The 26,909-nt window shown below is 41.6% G+C and overlaps 1 protein-coding gene across 3 annotated transcripts in view; it reads left to right on the top strand.

Moving 5' to 3' along the window:
* The window catches only part of LOC149212392 (helicase SEN1-like), a 114,924-nt gene that overhangs the window by 35,438 nt on the left and 52,577 nt on the right, over positions 1-26,909 (top strand). For 2 of the 3 annotated variants that reach the window (XM_089391829.1, XM_089391828.1), the window contains exons 3-5: positions 11,378-11,938; positions 12,074-13,234; positions 13,333-13,660. In XM_089391829.1, coding sequence (XP_089247955.1) covers positions 11,378-11,938; positions 12,074-13,234; positions 13,333-13,660 — 2,050 coding nt within the window. The remainder of the gene's footprint in view (positions 1-11,377; positions 11,939-12,073; positions 13,235-13,332; positions 13,661-26,909) is intronic. The other variant, XM_089391830.1, reaches the window with a different exon arrangement.

The raw sequence follows: 26,909 nt of genomic DNA, 5'->3' as shown, positions 1-26,909 counted from the left end.
AATAGTTGATACTCTTCATTTTTGGAATCTTCTATAACTGGGGTTTGTCTAGCCTTGTTCTAGCTTCCACCAAGATTGTTGTGCCTTTATTTTTGTTGAGACAATGGCCAAAGTTGATGGATTATTAGAGTTATTGAACACTCTAATCCTATCTACTGTTAATAACACAGTAAAAATTAGTAAAGCCACTCTTGCTGATATTAAAATCTATCTACGATATGCACAAGAGCAGATTGAGTTTCTCCAACTTGAGTCACAACTACAACAAAATGAGCTTCAATAGAAGAATCATCATTCTGAACTAGTTTTTGTTTAGAACAATTCTTTGTTTGAAGTTGACTCCCATCAACAACCAGAAATTGATCAGATTAGTGAGGCCATTTCAGGAGTAGATTTGTATGAAGATGTAGAGGTTCAAGTTGCACTTCCCAAGCCCATCATCAGGCCTTGGGAAGAGCTTATCAACAACAAGAACAAAATCAATCTTGGATATGACAAGGATGTTTCCTTTCACACTATGGACTATTCTAAACCCATCAAAGTTTTAGAGTGTTGGGTTTCTTCAAGACACCTCATCTTCACATGCTCCTCTTCCACAGTCACATCGGACTTGCAGATGCTGAAACTATAATCGAGTTGGCTGTGTCAAAGATCATTGTTTTGATCTTCACCCTTGTGAGTCTTGTGGTAAACATACTTATCATTCAAACAAATATTCCACAAATAAGACTCTTGTAAGACAAAATATTCATCTTTGATTGATCGCTTCTTGGCAATGGTGTTCAACTGTCAAGAAGATATATCGGTCATACCTTAGAGTTCAGTCTCGAGTATTGACACGTCTTGCATTGGATATCTCTTCATCTTCTCACCTTGTATATGATAGGGGTAATTGATGATCAACTACTAGATTCAAAGATAAATGAATCGAGCCTGAGCCATAGCCTAAACCAGAGCAAGTTGCCAAAGCATAAAGCCAAATTTAGAGTTGTAGCCAAAGATAGATTCATGCTCCATGAGCATGTTTTGGTTGGTGGATGGCCTTAAACCACCAACAACAGAAGACTTTGGTTTCTACTACATCAGTTTGTGTTAATCTTTAAACCATCATCAAGGAGCACTTCCACTTCGTAGAAGACTTCAACTTCTAGCTAGATTCAAAATTGTCCTAGGAATTGCTTCGAGCTTTAGTTCCAAAGTTGGTGGTAAGCCTTAAACCACTAGTGGTAGAAACTTCATGTTCTTCTTTTTCATTTGGTTTATGGTCTTCCTTAAACCACCTTTTTTAGAGAGCACATTCATCCATTGGCTTCCATGCACTTTTGTATTTCAATTCTCTTCTTGGACTCATATACACCCCTTTGGATTAAGGAGGGGAATGTTAGACACCTAATCCATTAGGGTTGGTCTGGACGAATGTGAATTGTGATGGGGAGTCCAAGAGACCTCTTGGAAGATGAAACTTAAGGTTCATTGTGATATGTATTTATGTGTATCATATTCTTAATTTGCATTCCACGATATCTAAATCCACTGTCTATTTTTGTGTGTGATTTTAACAATAGCTACCATCTGAATGCCATTAACATCCATACTTACAAAGTCAAGTTGCATCTTGTCCTGGTCCTATTTTGCTGTAGCCTTCTTCATAGAAACTGCACCTAAAACGTATAATACTCCAACTCTTGATGCATCCTCTTGCTCCAATTCAACCACCTTTTGCTTCAACAGATAGTTCTTTGCCAAATGCTCCTTTGTACATATCCAACATGAAAGGAGCTTCTTTTTCGTTGTGGTACCTACTTGCTTTTCTTCATCATCTTTCAAAGACTTCTTTCCTTGGTTGTTCTCCTTCTTGCCCTTATGACCACAACTTCCATCTTCCTTGCTTCCAGACTTCTCCTTGTGCTGAAAATCCAAAAGTTTATCTGTTGTAGTGATAGCCTTTGCAAGAATTCGGGCATTCTGCCTCCTCAATTCAATCTGTGCCCATGGTTGCAATCCATTGATCAAAATGGTACAACCGATTTTCATCTAACATCTCTCTGATCTCCAACATAAGGTCCAAGGACACCTTGTTGTATGCCTAAATCCTTCTCGTATGCTTCAAAGCCATAAGATGATTCTTGGCAAGCATGCTTGATTCCTTGGACCAAGCCGCACATACAAAGCTACTTTCGTTTTTTACTATGTCAGAATCCTCTCCATACCACTGATTACCAATTGTTCCAACCTCGTTCTCCACCATAACTTCACCGTCCTTGTGAGATACATAGCTACAACATTTGTTGTAGCTTCATCGGAGCATCCACTCATCTGATCCAAGTATTGCCCCACATCCCAATAGAAATTTCCTAACATCTTGGCACTTCTAGTCCCATCATATGGTTCAGGTTCCTTGATCTTAACTCTCATTCATGAATTGGATTGTTATGCTCTTGACCTGCAAGAAATTCTAGAATACCAGATATGTGAAGAAATACAACCCAAAACACATAATAAAATAAGAAAAAACAAGTATTTTATTATTCAGAGATAGATGCAATGTTCAATTGCCTCTTCGAGGGGGCAACCTCCAGCAGAGCAGAGCTCGATTACAAATAAGACTCGATGATCTTTCCCTTCTAACTACGACTATTTATAGCTAAATGACCTCCAACAACCTAATGACTAGTGGTCCTTTGCATAACATGGGTTAACCACTTTATTTATTAACTATGACCCATTTGCAACTAATTGTTGTCCCTTTCTTAAATGCGGGCCAACCACTTACAATTATTAATACAGGCTTTATTGACTCTTTAACTAGCTATGACTATGACTTGACCCCATTGGGTTTATTACATAAATAAAGGGGTTAGGGTTGGAACCTAACATGCCCTCCCCCATGAAAAGCAGCCTAGTCCTCAAGGCTGAAGCTGCGGAAACTGCTGAAGAATAGTGGTTGGTTCTCAGGTCGCATCTTCTGGAGAGGTGTCTTTCCACTTGACGAGGACTTCCTTGATCATACAACCACGTAGATGTCTTTCACGAGTATCGAGGACCTATTCTGGTTGGAGCCAGAGTGAACCTTCCTCATCCAATTCAGGTAGACTGGTTTGAATTCTACAATTGTTCCCCACCACTTTCTTGAGGCATGATACATGGAAGACTGGATGGATTTTTGAAGTTGGTGGCAAGGCCAACTTGTAGGCTACTGCTCCAATGCGCTGAAGTATTTGATAAGGTCCATAGAATTTTGGAGCTAGTTTATGGAAGCCCTTTTCTTTGAGTGATGTTTGCTTATATGGTTGCAGCCACAGGAATACCTGATCCCCTTCTTGAAATGTGCACTTTGAACGATGCTGGTCTGCCTATTGCTTCATTCGATTCTGAGCTTGATGGAGATTATCTTTGAGACGAGCTAGCATGGCAGCACGGTTCTGTAGGAGTTGATCAACTGCTTGCACCTTAGAACATCTAGGGATATAAGAAATAGGTGAAGGTGGGAGTTGGCCATACATTGCTTCATATGGTGTCATCTTGGTGGCTTCATGATAGTATTATACCACCATTCAGCTAAAGGTAGCCACTGTACTCATTGATGCTGCTTTTCTGAAGTGAAGCACCTTAGATATGTCTCCAAACATTTGTTGACTGCTTCTGTTTGACCATCGGTTTGGGGATGATAGGCAGTACTTAGCTGAAGTTGGGTGCCTTGTAGCTTGAAAAGTTCTTGCCAAAAATTGCTAGTGAAAGTCGGGTCGCGATCAGACACAATGGAAGTTGGCATGCCATGCAGTTTGAAGATCTGGTCCATGAAAGCTTGAGCCACCAAAGTGGGGGTAAATGGGTGGGGTAGAGCACAAAAATGAGCATATTTAGAAAGTCTGTCCACAACCACCATGATGACGGATTTGTTGCCCGACTTTGGAAGATCAATAATGAAATCCATGGAAACATCCGTCCAGACAAAGGCAGGGAGTGGCAATGGCTGTAAGGTTCCTGGTAACCTGACTGTTTCTCCTTTGTGGTGTTGACACACATCACATTCAGCTACAAAAGTAAGAATGTCATTTTTCATGCCAGTCTAAAAGAAAGAACGACGAGTGCGAGCATAAGTCTTCTGAAAGCCTGAATGCCCTGCAATGGGAGATGAGTGCAATTCTTCCAAAATGCGGGTTTTGAGGGTGGATGTTGGGGATATAACTACTCGACCCTTGTAGCGAAGAATATCATCCTTCCAAGAGTAGCCGATTGAGGAATTAGGATCTGCTCTCAAGTTATTAATAAGTTGGGAGAGAGAGGGGTGTGAAAGCCATTCCTTGCGGGATTCTTCAATCCAATCTGGTATGGGAAGAGAGATTGATAGCAGGGTGCTTTCATCCTCAAATTGGCGCAATAAAGCATCAGCTACTACATTGTCACACCCTTTCCTGTAAACTATCTCATAACCATATCCCAACATTTTGGATAACCATTTATTTTGCTATGGCGAGGATAGACGTTGCTCCAAAAAATATTTGAGGTTTTGATGGTTTGTGCAGATTTGGAAACGTCGCCCCAATAAGTATGGTCGCCAGGTATCTACTGCATGTAAGATGGCCATCATCTCTTTCTCATAGGTAGATTGACCCAGATGTTTCCCACTCAGTTGTTGGCTGGTGAAAGCCAAGGGTCGACCTTCCTACATTAATACCGCACCAATACTTGTACCGGAAGCATCACATTCAATTACAAAAGATTTAGTGAAATCCGGTAGTGCCAATACTGGAGTGGAACACATGGCCTGTTTGAGAGCCACAAATGCTACATCAGTCCAGAGAAATGAATTTTTCTTGAGAAGTTTAGTGAGGGGTCTAGCAATGCGACCATAATTGTGGATAAATTTGCGATAGTAGCCAGTGAAACCCAAGAATCCCCTCAAACTCTTCAATGTTTTGGGTTGGGGCCAATCTTGCATTCCCTGTATCTTTTTGGGATCAACACTGACACCTTAATGACCCACAATGTGTCCCAAATACTTGACTTCTTCCACTCCAAAAGAGCACTTGGACAATTTGACAAATAATTTGTGATTCGAGCAATTGCAAGATCAGGTCTACATGCTAAAGATGCGTTTCCCAGGCTAGGCTGTAGATGAGAATGTCATCAAAGAAGACGAGGACAAATTTTCGGAGATATTGTTTCAGCAGGTGATTCATGAGGCTTTGAAAAGTAGATGGAGCATTATAGAGACCAAATGGCATGGCCAAGAATTCATAATGGCCTTCATGAGTTTGGAAAGCAATCTTAGGAATGTCTACTTCTTTCATGCGTATTTGGTGATACCCAGAGCGAAGATCTAGCTTGGTAAAGAATTGAGCACCATGTAGTTCATTAAGCGGATCATCAACAACTGGAATAGGGAATTTGTCTTTGATAGTGAGCTTGTTGAGGGCCCGAAAGTCTAGACACATGCGCCATTATCCATCTTTCTTTAGCACCATGACCACTGGTGATGAATAAGGACTGATGCTAGGATGAATAACACTGACTTCCAGGAGTTCCTTGATAATTTTTTCAATTTCATTCTTTTGGGTGAAAGGATATTGATATGAGCGCACATTAGTTGGTTGGGTCCCTAGGACCAAAGGGATGCTATGATCATGTTCAACTTTAGAGGGTGGAAGCTCTTTAGGTTTGTCAAATACCTGCTGGTGGCGGTCTAAGGCCTGTTGCATCTTAGGATGAATATGAAGAGTAGTGGATTCAATGGCCTGGATGGCATTAAACTGGGCGATGACTCCATGATGGCCCTTTTTCAACAACTTTTCCATTCTATGCGAGCTGATGATATTAGGAGCACTTGCTTGGAGTCCACGTAGTGTATGAATGTGGTCATTCTGCTTAAAGCTCATATATAACTCTTGGAAATCCATTGTGATTGGGCCCAGTGTGCTAAGCCATTTAGCACCCAAGACAATGTCACAACCACTCATATTAATCGCAAACATGTGGGTCTTTAGGTGGTAGTCTCCCATCTGAAGTTTAATATTTTCGCAGTGGCCTTGACATTTCATTGTTCCCCCATCAGCGATAAGGACTTGGAAATTAGAGACTGCCCGTACAAAACAATTAATAGCTTCGGCGACTCGCTTGTGGATAAATTTGTGAGTGCTGCCACTATCAATCAATACTACTATGGGGCGATGTTTAAAAAAGCCTCTGATTTTGAGAGTTTGGGGCACAGAAATGCCCGCCAAAGCATGTAGCGAGATAACTGGTTCATCTGGCATAGCTGTGAGATCATTGTCATGCTGGGTTTCCTCAACTTCGTCCTCTGGCCCCCCAAGGGGTGGGGCTTCCTCAGATGAGCTGTTATCAGTAACATCAATTTGAAAGAATTTTGGTTCCTTGCATTTATGCCTTGGGGAGTATTTGTCATCACAATAGTAGCACAATCCTTGTTTTCTTCGTTCAGCCATTTCTATTGGAGATACCTTTTGAACCTTAAGTGTTTGGGTAGGGCCCTGAGCCTAGGTGGGATGCCCCTTGGCTACAAAATTTGGATGAGTAGATTGGGAAGCTAAGGCAAGTTCCACCTCGACAGCCTTGTTGCAAGCATCTATCCATGTAGGTGGGTGGTGCATTCGGACATGTGCTTGGATGGCTTCTTTGAGACCGCTGATGAAACATTCCAAGTAGAATTCATCTCCTAGACCTTCTGTCTGATGGCCAATGTCTTAAAGGCTGCAATGTAGTCTTTTACTGTGCTTGTCTGTCAGAGCTTAGTGAGACAACCAAAAAAATTAGATTTTCTGTCAAAGCGGTCATAAAGGGCTTTTGAGAACACGTGCCAAGTTATGTTCCCGGGATAACATTTCAGATGCCACTGCCACCATTGTCGTCTCTCTTGGTCCAAGTAAAGGGCTCCCACACGTAGTTTAGTTTGATTGTCACGGATATCATTAAGGATGAAATATTGTTCCATTTGTACTACCCATACTGCCAGATTAGAGCCATCAAATTTATACATGTCTAGCTTGGGTGGCCGAGGGTGGGAATGTTGGTGATTTCCATGGAAGTGAATATGATGGCTAGATTCTCCTTTGAGGTGTTCATCAATACTATGCTCTTCCTGATGAGACCTCGACATCCTGTTGGTGAATACTGCAAGCGAATTTGCAATTTTGTCCAGTTGGACCTTGAACTCATCCAACCTTGTTTCAAGGTGCTCGATCTTCTCAAAGGCCATGACTTAAGCTCTGGTTTCTACCATACACCGTTCCCGGTCACTTGAAGTCACTCTGAAAATATTTGGGACTGCCCGAAAATTGAGGTTGACAAGTGAATGGTACCACTACGATCAGCGCGTCGTCGCGAATTTGATGGGCTAAGTCTCTTGTAAGCGTCCCGAGAAGGACTCGGACTCTTATTTTTTGTTACTCCAAAAGGAGTTTTACTCCCCGCGGATCAAACACTGTAGTGGCCGAATTCTAGAAAACTTGATCCTGCCCAATGTCCTGTGAAAATCGGGCCCGGACTATAGCAGCAACAAGCCTCATTGTGCAGAGAGTCGGATCTGCCTATGAAACCCCAACTGCTGAATGTGAGTTGCACTATGGTGGCAGAACCCCAACTGTTGGATCTGATTGGTGCAGTGGCGGTAGAACCCCAACTGCTAGATCTGAATTGTACTGCGGTGGTTGAACCTCAACTGCTGGATCAGAGCTGGAAGATAAGATAATGGGCGATCTTTAGAGAGCAGAGGGAACTATGGTCACAAAGGAGTGTCAGGTGGTACAGATCGGAATATACATAAGGGTCCAACAATAGTACTTGGCCCAATCTTTCAGGGCGCTAACTAAGGAGGATCAACCGTACCCTTAGCCATACTACCTGACTACCCTATCTACACGTGAGTAATCTCCCCGAGTGCTGTTCTCAGTGTACTGTAGCAGTAAGACGGTCGACGGCTTATTGAAGGCGAGGTTTCAGGTGATCCTAGGGTGCTTTTGATATACCCAAAGGGTACGTGGAAGTGCAGTTCGTGTGTGGTTTTGTCTAATGTGCTACTACTCGAAGGGGTACCCACAGGGGTTACAAGGGAGTCCAACAAGCATGACCACATCTTGTATTTCCTGCTTGCATGCATCCCCAAATCCGCAGGTTTATGTGCTCAACGATAGATCCCGTGGTTTAAAGACACCGGAACACGTCTTTAGCCTAAAAAAAATTTCTGCGGAAATTGGAGGTACAACTGGCCTTTGAAAGTGCTCTGATACCACTTGTTATGCTCTTGACCTGCAAGAAGTTCCAAAATACCAGATATGCGAAGAAATACAGCCCAAAACACAGAATAAAATAAGAAAAAATAGCAAGTATTTTATTCAGCAGAGATAGATGCAATGTTCACTTGCCTTTTTGAGGGGGCAACCTCCAGCACAACAGAGCTCGATTACAAATAAGACTCGATGATATTTCCCTTCTAACTATGACTATTTATAGCTAAATGACCTCCAACAACCTAACGACTAGTGGTCTTTTGCATAACATGGGTTAACCACTTTATTTATTAATTATGGCCCGTTTGCAACTAACTGTGGTCCCTTTCTTAAATGCGGGTCAACCACTTACAATTATTAATATGGGATTTATTGACTCTTTAACTAACTATGACTATGATTCAGCCCCATTGGGTTTATTGCATAAATAAAGGGGTTAGGGTTGGATGATCTTCACTCTCGTTGATGAATTGGATGATCCCTATCCTACTGCCTTCTTCAACATTGCAATCATGTCTACTTGCTCTCGGGTTAAGGCTACAAGAGAAGCCACTTCATCCTCTAAGTGCTTCAAACGATTTCCCCATGCATCATCATGAGCTTGTTCCACTATTTGTGCCAGTTCCTCTAGTTCATTTGCATAGGAGGTTGAACCACATCTTTCTTCTAGCAAATGGCCAAATGTCAAAATGAGTGACCCCCAACTTGTTTACATTGCTCTCTCATCAAATGTCATCCCACGGGAACTCGAACTTGACCACCATTGCTTACTTGGAAATAATAAAATTCAATTTGTACCTACCATACACAGATGCTACTAATTATAGGCATTCCCCAAAAAGCAGTCTTTCTTTAAAAAAGGAAAAATAACAAAAACCGGAAAAGACTAATCCTGAAGAGACGAAGGCATCTATCTTCAAAAAAAGCAAAAGCAAATTGCAAGTGAAAGTGGACTTATTAGACTTGCTTTTTGACAGGGATCAAGAATATGTGATCATCTTTGACTTGCAGGCCCCCACATCTCTTGACACTAGAAAATCTCTGGACACTAGAAACAAATTGCTAAATATAACAGTTCCTGGAATTTGATGAAATTGACTCTAAAATGAGGGCTGATCAATGTCAATGTCTAGATGCGTATGAAATGAGACCAATGTGATGTAACCTTGTTGCATCTTAACCCTCTAGTTGCAAAAGTACTATTCGGGGTTAGCAAGATGACATTTGAGCTACTACACAGGCCACATGGACAGACCCACTGGGTAGGTTATAAAGATGACTCTTTATGTAGAGCATTTATGGAGCTGGGGGATGGATGTAGAGCATTTATGAGGCATTTATTGACTGACCTTCATAGAATTTCTGTCACTAGATGCATTCTCTTTGCATCCCTTCGGAATAATTTAGAGTGGGTTCTCATACATATGGGTGGAGATAAATCACCAGATCGACTAATCAGATAGGCTCTACTAGCTGTGCCATCTTTGAGAAGTTGATGTTGAGGAGCATTTAATTTTTTGCTGCCCCCTTTACTATGTGATCTGAGGTTGGTTTCATTGCTCTTTTCAGGAGTCACAAGAACTTTTCAGTTTCTTCTAGTACCTTGACTAGCATCGCTTGGCTCTTTACTTGTAGGAGGCTCTTGGGATCTGGCCACATACTCTCTGGCCATCCCCTAGACCAGTCTTATCAGAGAATTACCTCCTTTTTCCGAGTGCTCCCATCTACTAAGGGTACCAAGAGATAGATCATTAGTAGTATGGCCTTTGGCTCACGATTAGTGCAAGCTTGGGGGATTACCACCACCTTTCAGTGACACTAGCAACATGGCTGTTCTAGAGCCCGCATTATCTGCCAAGAGAGTCCTCCCATGCCTCAGCATTGGGTGTCATTGTCCAGACAATAGCACAGTGCACAGTCCAAATTATCTTATAGTTTGTCTTCGAAACAATGGTCTATCTGGAGATCCTATCTTGAGTTTTCTTCATTCGGCCTTGGATGTTAGGAGAGGTAGAACTAGTGGATAGTGACCTAGTCCCTAGATCCTTTCCCTTTGCACATCTCCCTTCCATTGCGACTGCCTACACTTGGATCTGAGGGTTTTCTCATGTTTTCGCATATAGACTTCATGTTTCTACTTTATGTCTTGTTCTTTATATAGGATATTTTTTCGTACTCCTGCTTTGTATTGACATCATTCTACTCGGCAGTCCCATTGGCCTACTTTTGTGGTCATTTGTTAGACATTAAATAATTATTCTTATCCTCCATTCAGCCTTGGATATTCAGAGAGCGGTTACTGGCAGAGCCTGATTGACACTCACTCTTTGTATTCCAGATTTTGGGTCCATCTCTTCCAAATCTTGTTTTAGCTTCTAGAGCTCTGTTTAGATCTCAGGTTAGGGAAGTACCTCATTTTATTTCTCTTACTTTCTTCTTGCTTTATTTAGGAGCTTGTCTTGAACTCCCACTTTGTATTGATATCTATGTACTCAGCAGTCACATTGACCTATTTTTGTATTCATTTCTCGGGCACTGATAAATTATCATCTTATCTTATTACCTTGATGGAATCTTTCTATGTAGATGATTAATTATTTTCTATGCTAGTCTATTGCTGGAACGCTTCCTCAACATATCTCTTTTTCTTCAAGCTTTGAAATACCGAGTTGAATTTTTATGTAGGTGAGTAAAATTAAAGGCATTGAAGAATATTTCTAAAATCCAATGGTGTCAGGTTTTGGTCTCAAGATTACCATTGCATCACCCATCCATGGTTTACATATATCTACAAAATCTTTTTATGATGTGGTTGGTGATGATGTGTTTTCTGTACTACTTTGAGCACCTCCTGCTGCTGTTGGTGGGTTTGAGGTACTTTAATTTTGCAGAATAGTTGCCGTTAATATTCCACAGATTTTCTAAAGTTTGTTGCCTAGAGTCAATCCTAGTGGTCAAAGTACTCCCATTTTGCAAAATTTATGATACAAATCTTCAATTTTCAAAGGCTTTTGATGATTTTTTCAGGTTAAATGTGTTGCATAGGGTCGGTCCTAGTGATCAAAGTACTTTGCAAAGTTTATGATAGAAATCTACAATTTTCAAACAAAGGCTTTTCATGACTTTTTCAGGTTAAATGTATCCCTGAGAAGTTTAAATCCATAGAAGAGTATGTTGCCTCTTTTATTTCACATCTAATAGAAGAAACGAGGGCAGAACTCCACAATACCCTTGAATCCATCTCTGAAGCTCCATATGCAGCTGTAGAATTTCCCGAAAAAATACGGCCATCACATGGTGCAATGGAGGTATACAAGATGCTTATTGACAGAGAATATGACATCCGAGAGAGGAAGGGAGGACAAAACTTTACGCCCAAACCAAATGATATTCTTATACTCTCGACAAGAGTACCTCAACGTGTGGAAGATCTTCATGACTCCATGTTGGCTTTAGTAAGTAGGACAGAGTGTGGTGAATATGAAGATAGCAATATTCTCGAGGTGAAAATATGTGTTCCAGATATGCATCCTTTTTGCACCAAAAATAGCAATATGAGAAATGAATGTTTTGGTATTTATCTTGGTAACATGGCAACAAATTTGCGAATCTGGAATGCTTTGCATCCTGAGTTGGGCAATGAAACAATCAATTTGGCTATGCTTGGGAAGGCAGTATACTATAATACAAAGGTGTGCACTTGTACTGTTTTAGGCCTCTATAGGATTTGAAATATCTATTTTTTGTCATTGTTTTTGAGTGAACTGTAATCTAACTGGTTGAGTGGACAAGCCAGAAATGAGCCCTAACCTGACTACGTTTTACAGGACTATAATGAAGACAGTGTCAAAGAAAATGAAGATGATATAGATATATTGAGAAACAAACATTATGAGTCCCACATGTTGAATGATTCTCAAGCTTCTGCTATATTTAGTGCAGTTAATGCTGCTAAGAAGAAAAGGCGTCCCTGTATAAATCTGATCCAGGGCCCCCCTGGGACAGGGAAGACCTCGATGCTGGTTTCACTTCTTTCTGTCTTACTTCATCAGAGGTACAAAGTACTAGTGTGTGCACCAACAAATGCTGCAATATCAGAAATTGCACTGAGATTCTTGAAATTAGTTACAAGTCCATCTGATCAGTGCCCCGATATATGCAACTTTCCCTGTATTTTGACCTTGAGTGACCTTCTACTAGTTGGAAATGAGGAGCGCTTGGATGTTGAAGGTCCTCTGGAAAATATTTTCCTTCCATATCGAGAGGAACGCCTGTTAAAATGTTGTGTGCCAATGACAGGATGGAGGCAGAGAGTGGCATCTTTTCTTGATTTTCTTGAATCAGCAGTTTCACAATATGAGGTTTTTCAAGAAACAACACAGAAGACACAATCAGTTAACTTTCTACAATTTGTCAGAAAAAGGCTTGGAAACTTAGCTACAGACTTTTTTGAGTGTGCGGGGATTTTATTGAATGATTATCCAGGACCAATCTCGGAGAAACAGGATTTGGATTATCTGACTGAAGCTGTTGAGTGTTTTGTAAATCTAATTCAGAAAAATGCATGTAAGGAGAAAATTCTTAGAGCATGCTTTTCTGGTGATGGAGAAATCTGTGAAGAGGCAACAAAGTGCACAGAGATATTTAGAGAGAGAGTGATTAACAATAGAAAGTTCTTAAAAGAAGCCCTTTGCTGCTCGAGAAGTGAATGTATCCATCTCCTAAGGAAGGAGCTATGCTGTGCAAGAACAATCCCCAGGCAAAACATTTTAAAAATGTGTTTGTCAGGTGCTAAAGTGGTCTTTTCAACTGTATCATCATCTGGAAAGAGCTGCATGAACTTGGCAACACCATTTGACTGTTTGATTATTGATGAGGCGGCCCAGCTCAAAGAGGCCGAATCTACAATTGCACTACAGATTGAAGGTGTAACACATGCATTTCTGATAGGAGATCCAAAGCAGCTACCGGCAACAGTAATCAGCAAGGTTTGTTTACAGTGGCCTTTTCAAAAGTCTCTTCCCAATTTCATTTTCCTAAAAGTTCTTATAAATTTATTAATTCCATGCAATGATTGGTTCATCAGCTTGCGGAGAAAATGAAATATGGAAGAAGTCTCTTTGAAAGATTGGAGAGGCTTGGACACCCAGTTCATCTTCTAAATGTACAATATCGCATGCATCCATCGATAAGTCTTTTCCCAAATGGGGAGTTTTATGACAACCGTATTGAGAATGGTCCCAATGTGGAAATGAAGCCATATGGCTATGGCTATCTCACGTCGGAAATGTATGGAGCATACACATTTATTAATATAAAGGACGGAAGAGAGGAGGAAGATAATTTTGGGAAGAGTAAGAGGAACATCATGGAGGCTGTTGTTGTCATGTACATACTTTCTAAACTGTACAAAGGTAATTTCACTGTTCTGTTTGATTTGTATGTATACAAATGTGTTTTCTTATGTCCTAATTGGACCATTTTCAAATTGGTGTAGTGAAATGTCTAATTAGACCATTTTCAAATTGGTAAATTATTGTAGTGAAATACCTTTACAATTTCAAGTGGGTACATATGTGTCCTGAAGTAATGCTTTTTTTCTTGACTATTCAAGTTTCAAAAAGTATGTTGTTTATCTCAAATGATTTATAATAATGCACTTGTTAATTGATTAGTTTGGCCCTTCATACCGAAGATAATAAGAAGAAATGCATTCTAAAGGCTGTTCAATCTTATTGTTAAATTAAAAGAGGAAAAGCATAAAAAAACAAAAATGTGTATTAGTTGGATTTTGTGTTATGTAAGGTCTGTATCCGTGTTTTTTGAATTGATAGAAGGTCATATTCTGTTGAGAATACAATTTTTTTTGTTAAGAATTGTTCATTGTTTGCTTTTTTAGAAAACTAGTATCAGTTCCAAGGAAAAACTTGTCGAATCTCTTCTCTTCTTCCTTGGAGTATCTGGGTGGAGGGCATCTGAACTGCCAGCCATAATGGTGGTTGGTAATCCCGAGGGACTCTTATTGGATTTGAACTTGTGACCTATAGTCTCCTCATTAGCAACATGCCTTGGGCAGATGGTTCGATTCTCCTCATTAGCAACATGCCTTGGGCAGATGGTTCGATTGAGCTAACTCTTAGGGCTGAAATTTTGGTTGTAGCCAAAACGGTTAGTGTCTAGTCTTAAGGATGACAAGAGTGTTGGCTTTGATCTGCTTATAGGGTTAGTGCAGTGCAAGCTTCACACGTTTGACCACTAACTTTGGGTGCTCCCATGGCAATCTCAAGGGCCAAATGCTCTCATGGGAATTGAACATTGGTCATTATTGAAAAGCTCACCATTCCTCACCAATGGGTCCAAACCCCTTTGGGCAACTAGTAGCCATCAATAACATCTACTCCCTTTGTTGGAAAGAATGTACCATCAACATAAGTTGGGAGAACTTCTTTTAGTAGGGAGAAAATGATGAGACTTAATAATCAGAATCAGAAGTGTGCATAATTCCACAAATGGAAAGTGGATATCGTGATAGCTTTCAATTTTTTTCTTTGTTTTAGAATTATCCTCATCCTATTTTCCTTATCTGGATGGGTCTTATTCGATGTTGCATAGGGACCCAACCCCCCCTCCCCAACCCCCCTCCCAAGGAAAAAAACCCAAACCCGTTGTTTCAAAATTGTTGGGAATGTCATTGGGGATGTGGGTGTGCAATTTTCCTTAAATTGTAGCAACTGGAAATTTATTCTTCTAACTGATTAATCATGTAGTTTATTTGCTACGACAAACAACGAATAAAGCACACTGCAATTCTTCGGAAATAAAAACAGTACGGAAAAATAAAATGCTGGAAATTGAGAAATATATAGTGCACACAATGCAATTTGAGACAGTTATTTTTGGACAATTGTCCTTGAAAAAACCCAATGCGAGAAAACCAGTGCAGCAGATGAGGGTTTTATTATTATATGCAGCAGTGAAATTCTGAGTACAATCTGGATGCCCAAAACTGGCAAGTTGGCAACCCTCCACAAGATAATCTGGCCAAAAATTAGTGAGACAAATTTTGTCTCACCCATCACTGATCCAGCGCCAAAACTGGCACAAACAAGCCACTCGAACTGCCCCTGCGTTAGCCTCTTTGTTGCCTCTGCGCAGGCCAAACTCGCACTGCCTAGAAGTTGCTCTGATTAAGACGTCCAACCCAACTCAACCTCTGAGAATGACTTGCTTGGCCTTCTGGAATTTCTCCCGACCTCCAAGAACTGAATCGATCCTCACTCTAGCTGAATCAAACTCCTCCTCTGCAGCTGCATGTGCAGTCCCTGCGCAGCCTCACTGAGGAAAACTCGCCTCCCTGAAACTGACTCTCTGGAACTGGAATCTCCTCGGAATCATTGTCTCTGCCCCTCACTGACTCTGCTTCCCCTCTGGCTCAAACTCCTCTTCCCTGCTCAGCTGTTGCTGCTGAATAACTCGATCTGCCAAGGAAAATCAATCTCAAGTGTGTATTTCTCCAACCCCATCAAACTCCTCGTATAATCTCTCATTGGCTCACCAACGACCATGATTAAATCCTTATCAATGACTAAGATCATCTCTAAGTCGATCCATGTGAGTTTCTAGAGAAATCTCACCTTTCTCAATTAATACCTGTTAATTAATCACTTTTCCTAAGTTAGACTGAGGAAATATTTTATTATTGACTAATTAACTTAATTGAGCCATCTCTAGGTATTTTCTCCTGAAAATTTTTCTGGGCCCTGGAGTTCTAGTGTTTCTTAGCCTCTCTGACCAAATTCGAGACTAGAACAGCTGTTTGATGCTACCCAACCATAAAAAACTATCAACAGGCACCAACTGGCTATCCCCAAGACATTCCAGGCATATTTTGGGGCCATTTCAGACAGATTTTGTGGCTGCTCTGGGAATATTTTGGGGATATTCTAGGCTTATATCTTCTGTTTTAAGTTTTAACAATGGACATTAATGATTGGAGAATATGATTATTTTTCCCATACATTTTTTTGTATTACATTAAATCAAAATCTGTTGTAAAAGTTACTGGAGAAATTTAAGGCCCAACCTGGTTTTAAATTTTAGGAATCACATCAGTTTGATGCCCAACCCATCATTGCTGTTTTTAAACATGAATATATTCAAAAAGAGCATGAAACACATAAGTCAACCCTACTTATTTGCTGAGACTTGTGTTGCACGGGTACCCGCATCCGGGGGTGGGGTTCTCGAACCCGTCTCGGGTTCCCGCACCCAAGTACCAGATTCGGGTATGGGTTCTTCCCAGACGAACCCATGAAGAACCGGGTTCTTCCATGAAGAACCGGGTTCTTCAAAAAAAAAATTTGGGTTCTTTTCCTTTAACGGGTTCTTGGGTTCTTGGGTTCTTCGAGTGCTTGGGTTCTTGGGTTCTTCGGGTTCTTCGGGTTCTTCGGGTTGGGTTCTTTGGGTTCTTCGGGTTCTTCAGGTTGGGTTCTTTGGGTTCTTCGGGTTCTTCATAAAGAAAACTATATTAAAAATTTAATTTTCAAATAATTTTTTTTATTGAAATTTAAAAAATAACTTATAACAAAGGTAAAAAACTTAAAAAACCCTAAATCTTTAAGACTTTAACTCTTTACACAAGCAAATATCTGATAGACTGATACCGTGATACGTGATTATTCTTGGCGGCAAAGCACCGCGACATACCAGAAGAACAAACACCGTGATCACTGATTACTAATTTCATTTAACTTTTAAGTTTTTTCCATTTGGTTGAGGCTTGAGCAGTCCCCGTTTACCATTTCCGGCGGCAGTGGGCAGTGGGTAGCTTCAGCAGCAGTGGACAGAGCAGCTTCAACGGCAGTGGTATTTACGAGTTTTCGTTTTCAATTTTATTATTCCATGAAAAAGTTTCACAAGACCCGCGTGTGAAAAATATAGGTGCATTATAATTTATATTACACATTTGAACAGTGAACACCCACAGGGGCTCAACTACATTAAGCTGCATTACACTTTCATTGTAAGTGGATCGCAATTGCCCACTAGCAGTCACTACTGCAATATCCCTAATGCCATAGGTGTTCGTGATTACTTAAAACCAAAAATCCAGGCCTGTAGTCCCGTGTTCTCTGTTCCGACGATGAGCTTTGTGGAACGGAACGTAGCCACCATCTAATTTGTAAGGCTCCTTGGAGCATATTAGCAAGTTTAATTGCAATGTTTTCCATCGACATGTAACATTGAGCTGGCAAAACATATAATAAATAATTCCCTTCTCTATATAGATGGACATTCAATTGTAACAACTCAATTTAAAAGCTAAATATGTCACTTATGTCGAGAACATAGAATATATGGCATCGAAACTAGAACTGGAAAAGAGACCTCTTACTCTGTAATTTGAGCCTGCAGATTCTTGTAAATCAATTTGGAATGAAACATTCATTCCCGAGCCAAATAACCATCAAATTATAAACTGTAAATGCACACATACAGGTTCAGACATTTTCGGTCAAATAGAAAGTAGGATTGAGACCAGCCATAAGCTGTAATCAGCTGATGCTGTTAAATGGCGAAGGGCTATTTTGGACAATGGCTAAATTAAGTATCAAAATCTGCCAATTTCTCACAGCATTCTCAAAGTTTTCTTGTTTAAAGTTGAAAAAATATACAAATTCAAATTTCATATATATTATTAATTATAAATTTATAATTTATAATTTATAAAATTTAATTATTAAAATTTAATATTATTATACTACCCGACGAACCCACGCACCCTGTTTCCAAAAATGTCGTCCCCGTCCCCGTCCCCCCACCCACGTTTCCTGGCAACATAGGCTGAGACTAACACAAACTGACCCACAATTTAACACAGTGATTTTTGATCCAAAGACCCTGGAAAAACCTTGAAGGGAAAACCAGTTAGGAGAGGGATATTTTATTTATTATCAATTTTTTTTTTTTTTTTTTTTGTAAGCTGGGGTGGGACTCTCCGATTTACATGTCCATTATGTACCCCTCTACGGGGGAAGGGTAGCCCAAGATTTGAACCCAAGACTTCCGGTTCGGTGAAACTTCATTTCCACGGCCCTTGCCGCTTGAGCTACCCCATGTGGACTATTATCAAAAAATTATTACAATAGTTATTCAACAGCAATTAATTATGCTTATCTCTCTCGAAATTTGTGCTTAAATTTCCTTGGAGAAAGTGTTGTAGCTACCTCCTCAAATTTCGTGCCTGAAAGTCTCAGAAATTTGTGCCCAGCTCACACAGGAATTCATGCCACTACTGTATTGTCAGTCTCCCTCAAAATTCATTCCTTTGCCTTGAAATTTGTGCACTGACAGACTCAGAAATCTGCCCTAGATTTCAGAGCCCTGACACTTTGATTTTCATACCCCTGACAGCACTGTGCACACCACTGAAAGCCTTGAAAATCACGCCCTGTCTACTCAGAATTTAAAGCTGACTATCTCAAAATTTGTGCAGCATTGAATACAGCCCAAACCCTTGAATTTCGTGCCATAACTGACAGCAGTAAATGCTTGTCAATTCCCTCAATTTCAGCGCTCAACCTGTTTCAAAAAATGCACTGAAATGGCCTTGAAATTCATGCTAACCCAGCTGCAATTTGTGGTGGAGAAGAGCCTTTATTTCTGTGCCTTCTCAGCCTGAAGCTCATTGCTCTTATTCCTTTCTCCTGCTGTACTTCTCTCTCAGCCTTCTTTTCTCCTTAATTTCAAATCTCATGAAGTAAGTGTCCAAATGGTGCCATCTCCACTTTCTTTTTCCCTTTTGTTCTCTCATTAAGAAAAGAGACATAACCCTAAGATCTAATGGATGAGATTAGATCTTAGCCAATTAGATCAAGGGTGGAGATCTAATCTCTCATTGACCTATGAGACACTTTTTTCCCCTTAGTCCTGTTTTCATTAATTACTCAAAAGGTACTTTATGACTTTATGTTTATAAAGTCACTTTATCACTTTATTTTTCTTAAAGTCATTTTATGACTTTATAAATTTACTTTCACTTTATTTCCCATAGAGTTAAGTAAACGGGATCACATTAGGACACTCTTTCCTAGGCTAGACACCAAGCCTTAGGAACAGTTGCAACTCAAACATGGGTTTTGTATGATGCGTTTTGATTTGTGTTTGTAGTGATTTAACTATCATATTTTCAGCAACAACATTACAACAGGCAAAACCTCCATGTCAAAAAACTAGGAAATGCAACATTTCAAAGGGTTGATTCTTGTGGTTATTACTCTTGGTCTTCTCATTTTTTGGGTCATCTCAGTTTTTACATACTGTACATAGGCATTGTGAAAACAATCTAATAGTAATGACTCTTGGGTACTAAATGTTTGAATAAATTTCTATTCAATCACCTTCTTAATTTGAAATATGAATTTAATCTCTTTATAGAGCCAAAGTGTATTATAGTGGCTTTCAACACAACTGCAAAACTAGGCAAAACCTATTAAGAAGGGATTGTCTTTTATGTTTTAAGATAATCATCATTAACAAGAAATGTGAGAAAGAAAAGCAACTATATAGATCATTCTCTATCTCATAGGCCCTTCATGGACCTTATTGCAAATTGAAATTAGTGTTGAGTATTTGTTATTTTCTTTACACGACTAGCCCCACGTGTGATTCTTATGTGTCGGGTGTAGTGGGGGGGGGTCAATGGGGGAGCGAAACCCACATATTTCTTTTGTGGTTATTGCATCTATTTTTTGGCATTTTTCACTCTTGGTAGTTTAGTGGTACATGGTGGTTCAACCCATGGTTTTTAAATTCCAATTACAGAATTAAGGTTGTAATCTAACATGGGTTCATGGATTGAGGGTTTTGGATGTTGCAGGATCATATATATATATAATATATATAGTATTGTAAACAATGAAGTTGATTGATGATAGAAATTAGAGGTGTGGCTCTAAATAATTTGCTAATTTTCCCAGTTTGGGTTTCCAAGGTAAATCTATGTGTAATATGTGATTGCCATTGTTGACTTTTCTGTTTATTAAGAATTTGTGTATGCATTGCATTATTGTATAAGGTTTAAAACTTACATTTGGTATTAGAGCAGTTATTGGCTTTAAGGGGATGCCTTTGTGGCTAAAGGTTCAATTATCTTGTGAAAATTCTATTGCAGTTTGGGTTTCCAAGGTAAATCTATGTGTAATATGTGATTGCCATTGATGACTTTTCTGTTTATTAAGAATTTGTGTATGCATTGCATTATTGTATAAGGTTTAAAACTTACATTTGGTATTAGAGCAGTTATTGGCTTTAAGGGGATGCCTTTGTGGCTAAAGGTTCAATTATCTTGTGAAAATTCTATTGCAGTTAATTTGGTAATTATTCACCTATCTTTAAATGATTATTTGTCCCAACAAATTAATTTACTGCAAACACTGAATAAAAACACAACTACAAATTTCACTAAATAATAAATCACAGGAATTGAGAAAACATCACATAAAATCGATACCAATATTTTGGGACAAATTGTCTCTGTAAAATCCCCAAGGTGGGGAACACTAGTTTTGCAGATGAGGGTTTACATTATTAATTCTTTAGCAAATTGAGAATGTACATAAATTGCTTGCCTTTCACTGGCAAAGCTTCAATAATTTTCTCTTCACTTCAACTGACCAAATCGAGCTGGAAAATTGAAGATCTTCCCCTGCAAATCAACTCTGCCTCTAATGGGAAATTCACACTCCTTTTGTAAACTCGCACTACCCACTTGAAATGCGCACTGGCCCTCCTAGAAATTTACATTGCCTTCAAGAAATTTATCATAAGGAGTTTTTTCTGCCACTAGCAACTCAAATAGCCCACTCGCACTAGTAAATTGGCAACTTGCACTGGCAAATTCGGCCTCCTTACAGAATAATTCGACCCCTTGTCACTAAAAAAACTGGAATAATTGTGAAGAAATTTTACTCCGACAAATCTCTCCTCAATTTCTCCTGCTGAAACCCTTGTTGCTGGTGTCTTCCATGCTATCACTGCACATCACTTCAACATGAATAGTGATCTCCTAGAGCCCATCAACTTCTTCTTATAATCTCTCGTTGAGTAATCAACGACCACGATCTAATCATAATCAATGGCTAAGATCATCTTGACCCATCAAATCACTTTTCTAGAAGTCACTAGAGAGAAACTGACTTGTCTCATTTGATACTGATTAATTAACCAATTTCCCTAAGTTAGATTTAGGAAAATAATTAAAAACTGGTTAATAAATCTAATTAAGACATTTTCATTTTATAAAATAAACTGGGGTTGGAGATAATTAATCCAGTTGTGTTTCTAGCCTCATTGACACTTCCTGAGACTAGAACACCTGTTTGAGCTACATAAACTAACACTCCCTCTTAGCGAGGAATGTGTTCTACACAACAACCAACTAAATTGATTTGTAGGTACATAGTGTAGACGAACTATCCTGCGTTGTACACAATGAAACACTAGATTCTTAGATAGCCTAATGCATCTTTGATTATCTTAGTGCATCACTATTGTCTCTATCTTCTGACCAAACAAGGCTACTAACAACTTTTGAAGCCAGATGGATTTGCATGTCACCATGCTAACTGTTATATACTCCGCTTCTGCAGAGCTTAGTGCCACAGACTTCTGCTTCTTGTTGTACTAAGAGACAACTTCCAATCCCATGCTGAAGCAACACCCTAGAGTGCTTTTCGTGTCCATTGTACTGCCTGTGAAGTCTGCTTCAGTATAGCCCATCAACTTGATACCATGACCTCAAGTATATCTAATCCCGTACCCGATTGTACAATGCAAATAACATAGCACATGCTTTGTCGCTGTTCAGTGCACCCTCTTCAGTTCAACCATGCACTGATTTAGAAAGTTTACTGCAAAGGATATATCTGGCCTCGTGTTGACCAAATACGTAAGAGAGTCAATCAATTGTTTGTAGAGCATGGTGTCCACATTCTTCTCCCTAGGTATATCTACCTTCCTCCAATTAGTTAACATGGGTATAGACATGGCTCTGCACTCTCTCCCGCAGCCACCCATCCGTCCAACAACTCTCTCCCGCAGCTCCCTCTCCTGTAACCCTCCCGTCCCTCTGCTCTCTCCCGTCCCGTCTCTGCTCTCCCCGCAGCCCGCACTCTCTCCCGTCCCGTCCCTCTACTCTCCCCGCAGCCTGCAGCTTTGTCTCGTCCCGTCCACAACCCGTAACTCCCTCTCCCGTAACTCTTGTAACCCTCCCTGCTCTCTTGTAGCCCGTTGGCTCCTGTAGCTCGCTTCTTTCCGTTAAGCCTCCCGCAGCCCTCCTGCAGCCACGGAGTCCCCCACAGCTCCGACCTGTTGCTCCTTAGCCCCGTCTATAGCACACAACCTGTCCATTGTCTCGTTTGACGAATTTTGGTGAATTCGACTTGGATACCTGTACTGGGTGCAGCAGGGTGCCATCGTAAGGTGCAGACTGCCACCATGACAGAGCAGCAACACAAGAAGGACCCCGGGGAAGTTGAAACGCTAGATTTCAACAACAGAGGTCCGCTGAAGTATTTACAGCAGTGCCACAATAAAGATGAGAACGTATACAACCCCACCGATATTGCATTAGAAACAGATTTTACTTTCTGGACATCCCAACTTAAATTCATAATGAGGAAAATGGAACACCTCGAGACAGAAAATCGCGAACTGCGAGCTGAAATCGGCACTTTATCAAACAGAGTTCTATCGGTAGAGGAAGACAATGCAATTATCAGAAAAACACTGCAGGAATACCGAGAACAACGTGCGGGGCAGAATTCCGATGAGGCCTTACAGGCGGAGATCAGAGATCTTAAAAGTAAACAGGAGGAAATCAGGTCCCAACAAATGTCCCTTAAACGGGAAACGGATTCGCATATCAGCACATGGGCACAGGTGGTCAAAGGAAAGGACAAGGCTCCTCTGCTCATAGCGGTGGAGGAAGTAGTACAGGCAAAGCTAGTGGAGGAAAGAACCCGAAGAGCAAGAGAATTAAATCTTAAAGTAAGAGGACTCCCTACACCTCCCCCCCTGCAGACCCAATGGAACTGGGGAACAAATTTCTATGCGACACTCTTGACATACCAGACATAACTTTGGACAAAGCTTGGATCGGGCAGGACTCTACCCTCTTCCTCAGATTCCGTGACTCCTCGGATAGACTTCGGGTACTCCGAGCCAAGCGAAAGCTATTTTCTCTTCCGAATAAAGTGTTTTTGGATGAAGACCTCACAAGAGCTCAAGTAGTTGAACTGAAACAAGCTAGGGAACAGGTTGCAACAGCAAGACAGGCAGGGAAATGGGCAGTGATTAGAAATCTTCGGGCAGTTATTCGGGACACCTTCCCCCCAGGATGGGTATCCCGCTCAGGTAACTCCAAATGACAGGCCCGAGCGGAGAGGAGACGGGGCACGGAGCTCTCGGTTCACTGCTGGAATGGCAATGGCTCCTTTTGGTCCTCACCAGGCCTACTTTATGAAGCCCTTAGCTCAGCAGACATCCTCCTAGTTACCGAGACTCACGCGAGCCCAGTCCGTCCTCTCCCTGACATTACAGGATACCAGTGGACTGCAGTTTGCAGACAGGAGACACGGAGTTCAGGAGGTGTCAGGGGATCAGGGGGGGTTGCTTGCCTTGTCCGTGATAGCCTCAGGAGTAGAGTTTCAGTAGCCGCGACAGATGAGCATGCCAGATTCTTGTGGATTCAGATCAGAGCCAGAACATCACCACCGAGAGACATTTATGTCGCAGTCTGTTACTTCCCACCTATCTCATCCTCCTACGCTATTCATAATAGCTCAAATGGAGACCCTTTTACAGACCTGTACTTTGACATCACCAAGTTTTCGGCAGTAGGGGACGTCATTCTCATGGGGGACTTCAACGCCCGGACCAAAGATCTCCAGACCCCTATACACGATAGGACAAAAGATATATTTTGCACTCGGGGGATTGACCCGACCACGATCGGCATGCACCGGACCTCTGAGGATCACTTGGGACCCACCACAACCTACGGGAGATATCTGCTACAGTTGGGAGAATCTCATGAGCTGGTAATTTTGAATGGCCTACCATGTTTCCCATCCTCGCACTTCTTTACCTGCAGACCTTTTGGAGCTGGGGCAAGTGTGGTTGACTACACTATTGCAAACCCAAATCTCCTCCCTTACATCAAAAATTTCTCGGTCACCCCCATCCCGCTTGCAGATCACGCACTCCTCTCACTCTCACTGCATTTTGATTTCCCAAATCCACCCCCTACTCTTCCCCGAAGCCCCCCCAGAACCACCTTCCGATTTGAGGAGGGTGACCCTGATCTCTTCTCCTCTATCCTTAGGCAGACACTCCCATCGAAGTCCCAATTCACCTCTCTCAGCTCTGCCAAGGACAAATATCAGTGTCTCTCATATGCAATCTGGAAAGCTGCGCCCCAATCCTTCCCCTTCTCCACTCGCTCAGCCACCACCTCCCGCAAACCGGGAAAATGCCCTATGAACAACTGGTATGACCAGGAATGCAAGTCTCTGCATCAGGACCTCCGGCACGCCTTCCGGAACTCTTTACCAACATACCCAGACCTCTGTTCTGCTTATCGTCGCCTCCTTCGCCGCAAGAAGCGCCTTTTCATTGCCCATAGGAGACAAGTTCTTTCTATTCTCCTCCTTCGCTCACCTAAAGACTTCTGGGGGACCATCCTTTCCCGGCGCTCACCTACCCCTATTGACCTTGATCCTGCCTCAATGTTCTCTCACACCTCCCAGCTGTATGACATCCCTGGGCAGCGTCTGATTCAGGTTACTTCCCCCCCCACCTCCTGCCACCTTTTCTCTGACAAAGATATCAGAGAAGCAATATGGACAATGAATAGCAGTAGGGCAACAGACGGAGAAGGTTTCCAGGTAGAGTTCTTCAAGCATGGACTTCGCCCCCTAGTAGGATATTTGGTGGACCTTTTCAACCAGGTGGTCCGAGATGGATTTCCGGATAGTTGGTCACACCACATTATCTACCCGATCCACAAGTCAGGGCCTACTTCCGACCCCAACAACTACAGGACAATCATGGTTGGGCACACATTCTCCAAGTTATATGCCACAGCACTCCACAGGAAACTCTCCCATTTCCTTGAGCAGAGACAACTCAGGGCCAAGGGCCAAGCAGGATTCCGCCCAGGCCACCAGACGATCGACCACATCCTTACTCTTTGTGCGGTAATCGAGGAGGCCAGGCATCGATCTTCTAAAGTGTACTGCTGCTTTGTAGACTTCCGGAAAGCTTTTGACTCAGTCCCGAGGGAAGATCTTTTCCAGAGGCTAAGAGAGATTGGTATTTCCTCGACTCTCCTAAATGCTATCATGCGCCTATATGAGGCCGTCCTTGGTCGTCTCCGCACAGTCGGAGGAATGTCGGATTTTATCCGAAGCACCATTGGAGTCAAGCAAGGATGCCCCCTTTCTCCTACTCTGTTCGGGATCTATATCGATGAGCTTGAGTCCATTCTCCGGGAGCATATTCAGGATACGGATGGATGTCTTTTGAACCAGGTCCTAATTTCCATCCTTCTCTTTGCAGATGATATTGTCCTCATTGCCTCCTCCCATGAAGGCCTTCAGAGACAGCTGGATGTGCTCGTAGCGTTTTGTGACCGGAGGCATCTAACTGTAAACTTGGGCAAAACCAAAGTGATTATCTTCAATGGAGTCAAGAAAACCTCTGATTTCCACTTCCTATTTAAAGGAGAAGAGATCGAGATTGTCAGCGCCTATACATATTTGCCATTTGGGAGTTTAGTTTTCAGGACCTCGCTTCAGCCTGCGGCCAGCCCTTCAGCCTCGGATCAACAAAGGGTATGGCTCCCTAGCCCTTCTGGAGAGACAGTGTTTCCGGCACCATTTCCAGGACATCTCGTCCAAAATGTGCATGATGGACACCTTGATTCGCCCCACAGTGCTTTACGGCTCAGAGATTTGGGGCCCCTCTCTCCTAGAATCAGATTGGGCTTCAGTGGAGCGCGTCCGGACCCTCCTAAGCCGTTTCATTAGGTGCAAGTAGACAGTTCCCCAACACATCATTCTAGCGGAGTTCGGGGCTCAACCTTTCCGCCTAGAGGTGATATTCAGGTTAGTGTCACTCTTGCACAGACTCCGTGGCCTGGCAGGCGCGAGGGAGGTTCGTGATAGATACCCATATTTAGCATATTGCTCCTCGGAGAACATCGCCCGTATACAGACAGGCCGATCCAAATGTTGGTACACCGGTGTGACAGAGATTCTAGAAGCCTCAGGAATCTAGATTGAGCATCTCCCTCCTTTTCAATACTCTTTGAATGCTCCAGGCCACCTCCTTCCCAATCAGCAAGAGCTGAATAAAATCATTAAGGAAGATATTTACAAACGTTACATTCAGATTACATGGACCAATCCTCCCAATGGGTTGCGCCCTAAAATGGCCTTTTACGCGGAACATTGCTTGGAGATCAGGGATGGGCTCATCATCAGACCCCAGTACACGTTCCAACATTGGATGCATGCCCTTAGAATCCCCCTCGGGCAGCTCAGAGTTGGATCTCACAGACTCTGGGTGGAGACAGACCACCACATTGATAGAGCAGATAGG

This window comes from Pinus tabuliformis, chromosome 1_1, assembly GCF_031772625.1.
Source record: "Pinus tabuliformis cultivar Carrire ecotype Pingquan chromosome 1_1, CPIR1, whole genome shotgun sequence".
NCBI classification, from domain to species: domain Eukaryota; kingdom Viridiplantae; phylum Streptophyta; class Pinopsida; order Pinales; family Pinaceae; genus Pinus; species Pinus tabuliformis.
This window is presented reverse-complemented; position numbering and strand designations above follow the sequence as displayed.